At 44.7% G+C, this 10,824-nt stretch overlaps 1 protein-coding gene across 1 annotated transcript in view; it reads left to right on the top strand.

The window, feature by feature from the left end:
• AP3M1 (adaptor related protein complex 3 subunit mu 1) overlaps positions 1-4,101 on the top strand; it is a 39,517-nt gene extending 35,416 nt beyond the window's left edge. The window contains 2 exon segments of the mRNA XM_025212743.1: positions 1,219-1,363; positions 3,040-4,101. Of these exon segments, the coding sequence (XP_025068528.1) occupies positions 1,219-1,363; positions 3,040-3,140 (246 nt within the window). The 3' untranslated portion in view covers positions 3,141-4,101.
• Positions 4,102-10,824: the final 6,723 nt, after the last annotated feature.

The raw sequence follows: 10,824 nt of genomic DNA, 5'->3' as shown, positions 1-10,824 counted from the left end.
CTCCCCAGTCTATGGATGGTGAGAGTGGGCTGCTGCTGCAAGCTGGGACCAGGGCTGCACCGGGTTCTTCCTGGCAGGGGGCTGGGCCGGGCTGCGCTTGGGGCATGTGGCAGTGACACTGGGAGGGGAGGATTCAGCCACTCCAACATTTGCCATAGCCCCCACCCCCGTCTTTCTCCGGCCCAGCCCCCTGCTGGGAAGAGCCTGGCACTGCCCCTGATCCCAGCCTGCCTTTGCCCCAGACAGATCCAGAGACACACGACCCCCGTGCACTCCCAGGGTGCATGCAGTGGTGGGATCCACCCCCCTATTATCGGCCACATCAGGGGGAAAAGGCTGATTGCCAATACTGTCGATTTTCCCTATACTGGTGTCAATCCAATGTGGGACCAATGTATTGGTGCACTTCTACTGCACCTGCAAAGCCCTGTTTCTAGAACTGCGCTGACAGGAGGCTTACCTCTTTACCAATAGGGGGCATGTTCTTCGTTGTTGTTGTTGTTGTTGTTGAATTAGAAATAAACTTTGTGGAAAGGCCAGTAATTCACCTTTAGTTGGAAATGATTAGCCCTTAAGGAACTGGAGATTTTCTCTTAGTGCCAGTGCTCTTCTCTTGTGATGTGCTACTTTACTACTTTGATATAGAGTTGTCTCTGGGTGTTGAAACAGTTTATAACTTCATGTGCCCAACTGACCAATCTGGGTATTGAACCAATCATTAAAAAAGGAATGAGTACGGGCGACCCTCGCCATTCGCAGGGGATACATTCTTGTGATCCCCACAAATGGCGAAATCCACAAATAAGGCATTGCATTCATGAACGCAGTGCCCCCGGTGGCTGGGGGTAGGGGGGCATGGCTGCTCTGGTGGTGGCAGGAGCCTGGCGGTGGCAAGCGCAGAGCTCCCAAGGAGCTCCTGTAAGTATATTTAAGATGCGGATGCATATTTAACATTTGCGAATATTTGAAACTGCAAATGCCAATCCTGCAAACAACAAGGGTTTTCTGTACTATGAAATGCACATATCAGAGGTAAGAATAGGGAAACATGTCCAGTTAGAACTCTTACCTCTCCTAGCTAGTCCTACTGCCAAGCTACCACAACCCTTCTTCAAGCTACAGACTAGCTTCCCAGCCTAAAAACTAGAAGCCTGACAGTAACTTGACTTCTGAGATTTCCTACACTTATTCATTACTGTGTGTCTGTGTGTTTTTAAGGTCTTAACATGGGATGTTGGCAAAATTACCCCTCAAAAGCTGCCAAATCTGAAGGGCATTGTGAATCTGCAGTCTGGTGCCCCCAAGCCAGAGGAGAATCCCAGCCTAAACATTCAGTTTAAGATACAACAGCTAGCTATTTCAGGTAAGACTATTGCACTAAACAGAAATATGGGGTCTTATGTTGAATTGGAGCATCTGCAAATCTGAATTGGGCTTAATTCAAACTAATGGTTTCTTCAAACTCATTTACCTTGTAGGTAGAGAATAGTGAAATCCTGATTGATGCATCCCTCTAGAGCATTCACCCCTGCCAGTGTCAGAGATGGACCACTGGTCCGACCCTAGATGGCAGGGGTTTTCAACTTTTAACAAGTGACCCCATCTGGGTACATGCCGGCAGGTCTGCGCACAGGGCATGGGCAGGCTGCACTGGGCTGGTTCCTGGGAAGGGAGCAGCAGGGCCCAGTGCCACTGCTGACCACCCCAAGAACAGCCAAACCCAGAGTGGCCCTGGCCCCAGCCTGCCCTGCCCCACGTGCAGATCCAGGGGCCCATCCCCCACCCCATATCCTCCCAGGCACATGTAGCAGCAGGAGCTCCCCCACATCCCAACTGGGCAGCCCCTGCCCCATTCCCTCCCCCCACGACAAACTTACCCACTGGACCCAGCTGCTCTCCACATGGCTGGGGTATGTCCTGGCTGCCTGCGTGCTGTGTTGAGGCTGCACGCACAGTTCCACGTACCCCCTACAAACCCTTTTAAGTACCCCTAGGGGTACACGAACCACTGCTATATGGCATGCTTATGTTCTGGTGGCCATTCCTATAAAAAAAAAAAAAAAAAAACAAAACCAAACAGTGGGCCTTTCACTGTCCTCTGCCCAAAACCCCCAAACTTCTACACAGCTGTTAGGTGAGGAGGAGCTTGGAGCGTAGGGCAACATGGCTTGCCATAATTTATTTCATAGGCCTCCCAGCAGTAAAACCAATCCTGATGATTCTTTGGTTTGGAAAACTATTTTCTCACTGATTCTTTTTTTTTCCCCTGCGCTCCCTCCTCATGGAGCTGTCAACCTGCATTCTTCACATTCAGAATAACTCTTTATTTCAAAGGGAAAACTCAACTTTGAAGTTTACAGGGTTAAACCAAATTTGGATTTAAGTATAACCTGGGGACCTCAACTCCTTGAACACTGCTTAAAATTATATGTATTCCTAACTGTGGGCACAGGAGTAGTCACTTTTGAAGCCAATTGTATGAGTGATCTGTATAAAATTGTTTGTATAAGTATTTGCAGAGCTGAGGTTTTAACTTTAACTCAGTCATCCTACATATTGTAGAACAGAGGTGGTCAGCCTGCGACATGAGTGCCACAGGTAACATGGGCAGCCTCTGTGCGTGGCATGTGGCCGATTGGGGAGGGTATGGGCAGGAAGCACAGTAAGAGATCAGGCAGTGAACGAGGAGCAGATCAGGAATCGGAGTGGCACTTGGGGAGGATACATTTGTGACATGCCTGCCATAAAGGTTGTTCCCCCCTGTTGAAGGATCTGCTGCATACATCAGAGTCCTAAAGTGGATGAGGAAGGATCATTAGGGCAATGTTTTAGCTTGTAGGTGTAGCAGCAACTGACTCTATGGTCTAGACTAACCTCTGAAAAAGGTTAGAAAGGAAAAGGAGGTTAGAAGAGAAACCAAGTCAATATAGGCACACGACCTCTCTGCACAGGAAACTTCTGGAACTGAAAGATCCTTTACAAACAGAAAGGGCATAACTTTAATAATGCATGTTCTTACTCTTGTTCTCCCTTTTGCAGGGTTGAAAGTAAATCGCCTGGACATGTACGGAGAAAAATACAAGCCTTTTAAAGGTGTCAAGTACATCACTAAAGCAGGCAAATTCCAAGTGAGGACATGAGAAGGTGCCCAACTCCCAACAGGAAATAACAACTTTTTTTCTTTTTTAACTTGGAAATTGTGACTGCTTAGTGACTTACGTTGCTGTTAGGTGCCAGTTGATTAATAAGACACACTGACTAGTTTGTGCACAGCAGCTATTCAAATTGAAGTGTAGTTTGTTTTTTCTTAAATATGGCTTTAAAATCGGATGACTTTTTCTAAGTTTCACTTTTTGTTTTATTTAATCAGTCCCTGGTTTCAAGAATTGTTTTAGGATGAAGTGGTCCACAGTCTGCCATGAAAAATACACTGCCAAATAAGATACCAAAGCCTTGGTAAGGCTAAGCACACTGCACAGGCCCTGCAGGCACACTGGAAACTCCTGTGGCCGCACACCTCATTGCCGCAGCACTGGGAGAACGCTACACCCTCCTCGCTGCCTGCCGCAAGTTCACATTCCACAGCACATCACGTGTTAGCTTCAGAAACAGAAGGCAGCAGTGAGAATGGGTAGTGGTTCCAGCCAAGCATGGGCCAAGTCAAATTCATCACTCCCCAGAGAGATTTTTCTGATAAAGAAAATGTTCTGTTTCTCATGTTTACAAGGTACCTCCTTTCTTATGAAGTCTTTGCCTTAATCAGCTTTCATTTGTGCCATCAGCAAATGAGCTGATCAAATAACTTTCTGCATCAAATCCTGGGAATGATGGTTGCTTCATTGATTCACCTTGTTTCCATTTCTCATCTTACTTTGTATTTTTTTATAAATCCAGTTGCAGAGAGGAAGGTCTATTTTTATGTCAAGCCTTAGCTTTGATTTACACGTGCCACTTCTTTGAAGTGAATGTTGCCAGACTTGTGTGCCACGTGTATGTTGGATTGTAGCTTTTAGATAGCAATGTAGAAGATGTCAAATGTAATTTAAAGGTTGTGTGCTTTATTGTAACAAAAGAATTAAAGGGAACTCTACTGCAAATGCATCCTCTTGTCAAGTCATCTTGATTTGTGATTTGTTCTCAACACTCTGCAAACAATACTAAGCCGCATATATTACACTGCCACAAAAAGTAATAGCTAGCCATAGCTCTGCTTACCAAGTGGACATCTTGGAAAAAAAAGTGTCAACATTCAAGAGGATACAGAGATGAGATTCCTGCTACTCCATTTCAGTTAGCTTTTTGTTTTGATGATTCTAGAGGTTTGGTTTGGGGATGTTTTTTTCAGTTGCTTGCCTTCAACTTCTTGAGCCCCCAACCAATCTGAATATTTGGTCCTGAAGCACTCCTTAGGCAACGAGTTCAGTTTCTCTAGTTTGCTCTGACATTAACTTGGCTTGCTGCCTTGAAGTGCCTTATTTTGAAAATGGGTAAAGTAGATTGTAGCCTTATTTTGAGAGGGATAAACTAACCCAAACCGAAACTCCACAGTCTAGACTTTCAAACCTAGATGTGAAACTAAACTCTCAAAAAATCCAGGAATTCTGGGTCTCTGAAAATCTGGCTAACTTGATGTAGGAGCTCATTTTTCAACTGCTATTCTTCCGCTAGGTACAATAAATCTTGATGCAACAGTATACCTGGCACTACACTGTGGCTTTTTGTGACTTTGGGCCACATTTTACAGCCTTTTCTCTTAATATACCATTCTGAAAAAGAAAGCAATAACCAGAATGAACCATCTTTACACCAGCATGAAAAAGTAGCATGTGTTCTCTTTTTGGCTGCAGTTTCTCTATTGTCATCTTCAATGGGTCTGTGGGATAACTTTTAACACATTAAATTGGAACCACTAAATAGATACTGAAATTAATTCCTTGGCACTTCAAGCAAATATTACAGATGAGACTTTTTTCCTCTTGAAGGCCAATGGAAAAGTGGGGTAAGCCCAGAGTAAAGAGCAGAAGAGGTGGGAAGATTCTTTAGAAATGTAATTAATACTTTAATCATGCAGGAAATGCATGCCTAGAGTTGTGCTTTTGAAGCTACAAGTTGTAAACTAAACTTTAGATATTGTATCAAAATAAGGTACTAATCTGTTATAGAGAGCTTAGATACACTTGTGCAAATGGCCACAATTGCAGTGTAGATTGTCTTTAATATCCTTCTATCAGGATTGTGTTATTAAAGTTAAAAGTATTTGACTTAAGCTTAAAATGAGGGATGCCCAAAGCTCTATGCCTTCTATGATACTTCACAACAGATGGGAAATGCATATTCATTTAAAACCAGTAACTTCTCTCTGGTGGATCTAAAACCTGGTTTCTATGATCTATAAGTTTATCGGGGTGCTCACCAGGATCTAGGGGAATGTCTGTTCACCAGAGCGCCCCAAGGGATGACAAGGTCGAATGGTCACAAATTCCTCCATGACCATTTCAGGTGAGACATAAGGAAGAACTTCTTTACTATCTGAGCCCCCAAGGTTTGGAATAGACTGCCACCAGAGGTGGTTCAAGCACCTACTTTGAACACCTTCAAGAGACACTTGGATGTTTATCTTCCTGGGATCCTGTGACCCCTGCTGACTTCCTGCCCCTGGGGCAGGGGGCTGGACTCTATGATCTTCCAAGGTCCCTTCCAGCCCTAATGTCTATGAATCTCCTGCAGACCATGCTTGGCATTGTATTGTTACTGAAATAATCTGTAACAGAGCTACCCTATTTTTGTTATCTTTAACAAATCCCCATAACAAGCCAGACCTGCATCTCTAAACTACCGCATCAGATTTCCAACACTGAATAGATTACTGGAATCTTGTAACAGAACCTTGGGGACAGATTGATGCAAGACTCTTGTATAGCATGGTCAGGGCAGCTAATTCTCACTTCTTGCCACCAGAGGTCAGTGTCAACAAGGCTGGTAGCTTATGTGTCTTAGCTTAGGAATGTTAAAATTTTCAGGGCACTGAATCTAATGTTCCCTAAAATACCCGGTGAAGTGACACATTGCATGTGACAAAAGTTTGAGATGTATGGCTGGCTCTGTTGGCATTTCTACAACTATTATGCATACAGATCTTAATATACATGGTGATGGTGCCCTCTAAACAAAACCTGGTCTGAAAGAGCCCAAATACAAAGTTCTACATCCTAAACAACTTTTGCCTCCTTAAAAACTAGCTACTGCTAGTGCTCAACTTTTATAAAAAAAAATATTGTTTTAAATGTGCACATCCTTAGGTTTCTACAACCATAAACCACACAAATATCTAGCTTATCTAGTAAAACTATTAAATAAGAAACAGTAGGATACTGTGTATAGCATGTTGTGTAGTCCACTGGCAGTCGGAGCTGATGCCAAGCTGGAGCTGATGCCAGCATCAGCTGATGCCAGCATGGAGCTGATGCCAAGGCTGTGAAGCCCAGTGCAGCTGTTTACAGCCTGCTTGCTGCCTGCAGCAGCTGCCCAGAGCCCAGGCTGGCTACAAACAGCTGCACCAGGCTCCAGAGCCCAGTCATCAGCTCTGTGCCAGCAGTGGGGGAGAGGCTGGGGTTGCGCTGCTTCAGGCCCTCCCCACCGTTTGCTCCGAGGCGCACGTGCACCCGCTGGTACGGAGCTAATGCTGGAGCCCGGAGCAGATATTTGCAGCCTCCTGGCTCCAACCAGCCCAGGCTCTGGGTAGCTGCTGCCGACCACGGAGCCCCGTCTGCTTGCAGCAGGATTTGCAGCTACCCAGCCGCCTGCGGGGAGCAGCCCAGGCTTCACGGCTGGCAGCAGCTGCCTAGAGCCCAGGCTGGCAGTGGTGGGCCGAGCAAAATGGCCTCGTGTGCTATGCTCAGCACGTGCCAGGGGTTGTTGACCTCTGCAATATAGAATACAACAAGGCTACAGCACTTACTGTGGCAGGCATGGTAGCTTACACCTGGATCCATTTGTTGTTTTTTTTAAGTGATTGTAATAAATGAAGACACTAACCAGTTGCCTCTTCCCAGAGGGTGAGTTCCGATTAAGATCTTTTCCAATAGACCATCAACTTCAACTAGAGAAAAAAGGGGCAAGTCTATACATACAATTAATGCAACTAAATAAACTCTGGTGCAATTTGAGCTGCAGCAAAGTAATTCCAACTTCACTGTCTACACATGTGTTTAAGCCACCATTACCAGTACCTGTGTCTGACAGGACTATCCAGTGGTGCTGTAAATTAATCTACACCAGCCCAATTGCTGTGCACATGTAGATGGTGACACTTTACTGCACAGTAAATTAGTCTACTGCACAGTAAAGTGCATGTGGAGATATGCCCACAGGCAGCTAGTCTTCAATGAAGGCACATGCTCTTTCCCCTGACCATCCTTGCAAAAATCTTTCCCTGCACCATCTTGGCAATAACTTCATCTCTCTATGCTCCTCCTTTCAGCTGATCAAAATATGCTGAACTTGGGCTCTAAGAACCATGAACTGCTTGCAGTGAGTGCTTGCCTGTGATGCATTAATTTTGCATATGCATTACTTTCTCAGCAGCCTTCATTCTGGTTAATCTGGTTGCTGATCTTTTTCTTTCATCCTTTGTACCTTATCACTGCCCAAGCAAAGCACAAAACCTTGAGCTTAATGAAATTAGAAACCACCATTGTTTTTAACAGTTTAAAATGTAATTGGGGGATGGCAAGAGATTAAAATAAGCCCTTTATACTGGTAACCCTACTTCTGTCTAGAACTTCCTGAGTAGGAAATCTTGAAACAGGCCTTTTCCGTGCACCACCTTTGATTTTTTGAGTGAGGCCCTTTTGCTAGTCTCTATCCATCCACGCTTAGTGCATTTGTCTCCTGTTTTGATAGCTGACAGTGAATCATGGGAATGCTGACAAATTAGTAGTGTGCACCTAAAGACATTACACTGAGCCAACCAGCAAAACTTTTATGTTCTTATGCAGCTCTGAATATTTCTGCTTTTTAAGAGTAGATGACAGCATTTTACTCATCATGCTCACTTTCTGAGCTCCAGCAGCTACTTCAGAAGCTTTTCCTAATTGCTGTTACCTACTCCAGCGGAAGACTGGAATCTGATCCAGAAGTATCTCTCACTTTCTGCCAGAGGAGCAGGCTGGAGAGAATTGGTGTCCTTTTTTCCAAGTCCGCCTTGCAGCTTGTTTACCTTTGCATTCCAACTGGTCACCTCCACTTACTACGTAATGTGCGACAGCATGGAGCTATACCAGGTTTGTGAAGATCACCTCAAGACATTAGCAACCTACTTAGTGGCAAAAGATCTCCAGTTCTACTTGTGTTGGGCTTAGTGGTCTCTTCCCCAATATTGTACTGACTATACAAGAGTGTGTGTGGGCTTAGAACCTGCTTGCTCCTAAGAGGAAAGTGGGACCATGAGCACTACCAACTTATTTCCTGGGAGGGACTTGCCCAAGGATAATGAACAGTTTTAGCCACCAGATCACCTAGGGCATAAACAAGCATATGACAACTGCATCCCTCTCAAATGCCAGACTGTAGCAAAGATGTTGCAACTTTAACCCTGTTTCATTCAGGATTAGAGTTAGTGATTTATCACTTATATTTTTAACAGGATCATGCAGATGTAATAGGTATATTGCTCCTGAGCAGCAATTCCCCATCCTCTTTAAGTTGTCATCTTCATTCATAGCCTTGATCTCTTCTCTAAGTCTCTGCTGTGACACTGCTTTCACCCTTTGTGCTGCAGAGTAGCCTTCAGCAGTTTAGAACTAAGACTGTCTGTCTGCTACTTGAGCAAATCTTCACTGTATTTCTCCTCTAGCCTAAAACAGGAGTAACAAGCCACCACCATGGCCTAATTCCACCAGTGCTGTAGGAGTTCTTTTATCAGTTTGGATGGTCAGGTGAGACCATGAAGAATCACAGAAATTAAAGGCTGGAAAGGGACCTTGAAAGATCATCAAACCCAACCTCCCTACTCTGGGCAGGAATACCGCTGAGATCAAATGATCCCAGAAAGGTGTTTGTCCAGTCTCCTCTGGAAGACTTCCAAGGTTGGAGAGTGCACCACCTCCTTGGCAAGTCTATTCCAGATTTTGGTCACCCTTACCATAGAGAAGTTCTTCCTTGCATCCAACCTGAAACTATCCTCTAACAGTTTATGACCATTGCTCCTTGTCCTCCCCTGGGGCACCCTAGTGAACAGTTTTTTTTCCCAGCTTCTGATATTTACCTCTTACATACTAATAGACAACCACCAAGTTCCCCCTTACTTTTCTCTTCCCCAGGCTGAACACTTCCAGATCCCTTAGTCGTTCGTCCTCCAGGCCCTTAATCATTCTTGTGGCCCTTTCCAGATTCTCCACCTCTTTTTGTGAAGTTTGGCACCCAAAACTGGACACGGTACACCAGCTGGGATCTCACCAGCACCGAGTAGAGAGGAAGTATCACTTCCTTAGCCCTGTTCACAGTGTACACACTAATACATCCCAGTATGCTATCAGCTCTGTTAACTACAGCATTGCACTGGCAGCTCATGTTCATCCTGTGATCAACCATAACCCCGAGATCCCTTTCAGCCATTGTGCTGACCAAGATACATCTCCTAACCTATATTCATGTTGCTGGTTACTTCTCCCCAGATGAAGCACTCTGCATTTGTCCTTATTGAACTACATCCAGTTCTACTCCACCCATCTTTCTAGTTTGTCCAGGTCACCTTGGATCTGTATCCTATCCCCTAGTGTGACTGCTTTTCCCTGTAACTTACTACTGTCCACAAACTTAGCCAGCGTGTTTTCCACATTCTCATCTAAATCGCTAATAAAGATGTTGAACAGTATGGGCCCAATACCACTGGCCACCTCCTACCAAGATGATACTGACCTGTCTGGATTCAACCCCTTAGCCAGTTTCCAACCCACCTGACCATGAGCGCTGCCAGCCCACTATCCCCCAATCTGCCTCATTTCTGGTTAGCTCCTTTCCCCATGCTATGGAGTGCTGTAACCCACACACACTATAAACAAGCTTCATGCTCAGTGGCAAAGGACACATCCTGTCTGGCTTTGGACCATGAACAGGGATGATCAAGAAGATAAGCAGGAGCTCTGTTGTTCAGAAGCAGCCATTAGCTGGAGAGAAGTTACCTTCATGACAATAATCTTTGCCTCAAGCAGAACCCTAGGTCTATGGGAGGAGGGTAACAGCTCCAAGACTACTTCTTGTATGCATTAACCAAGACGACCCTCTCTATCTTAAGTGGAAGAATCAAGAAAATCCCACCTCAAATTTCTATTCCTTTGTGCTGGCTGGTGTAGAATAGTGGAGTGCTGAGCCTCTAAAGAACTTAATTTGCTAGCTGACTAATGGGTACTAAATGTCTTTTCCAAAACTGGACAATCCAGTGCAAACCTAGCAAGGATCCAAGTGCTCTCACTCTGTCTGAGACTTTGTCTAAAGGTACTGATTTGGGAGCTTTTAAATGAAGAGGAGCATATTCCACTGGACTGCTATGACTATGGTTGTTGGTACAAAACAGCTCTTAACCATATCTTGTTTCCATGGTGACACTTAATTTGGAATGTTAAACCATAACTGTGAAGGAGCCTATCATTTCTACAAGACCATGTGTTGCTGTTTATAGTCAGGATGTTTAGAAAATATGTGTGCGCTTTCCTAGGCACATTTGGGTGCATAATTAGACAACTCAGCATCCTTTTGCTACACTGATCTGCTCTTTCAGCAGAAAAAGTTTTTACCAAGCAAATCCCTGTGAATATTCACAACGTA

This window comes from Alligator sinensis, unplaced genomic scaffold (assembly GCF_000455745.1).
Source record: "Alligator sinensis unplaced genomic scaffold, ASM45574v1 scaffold109_1, whole genome shotgun sequence".
Taxonomy (NCBI): Eukaryota; Metazoa; Chordata; order Crocodylia; family Alligatoridae; genus Alligator; species Alligator sinensis.
The sequence above is the reverse complement of the archived record's forward strand: the minus strand, read 5'-3'. Positions and strand labels throughout refer to the sequence as shown.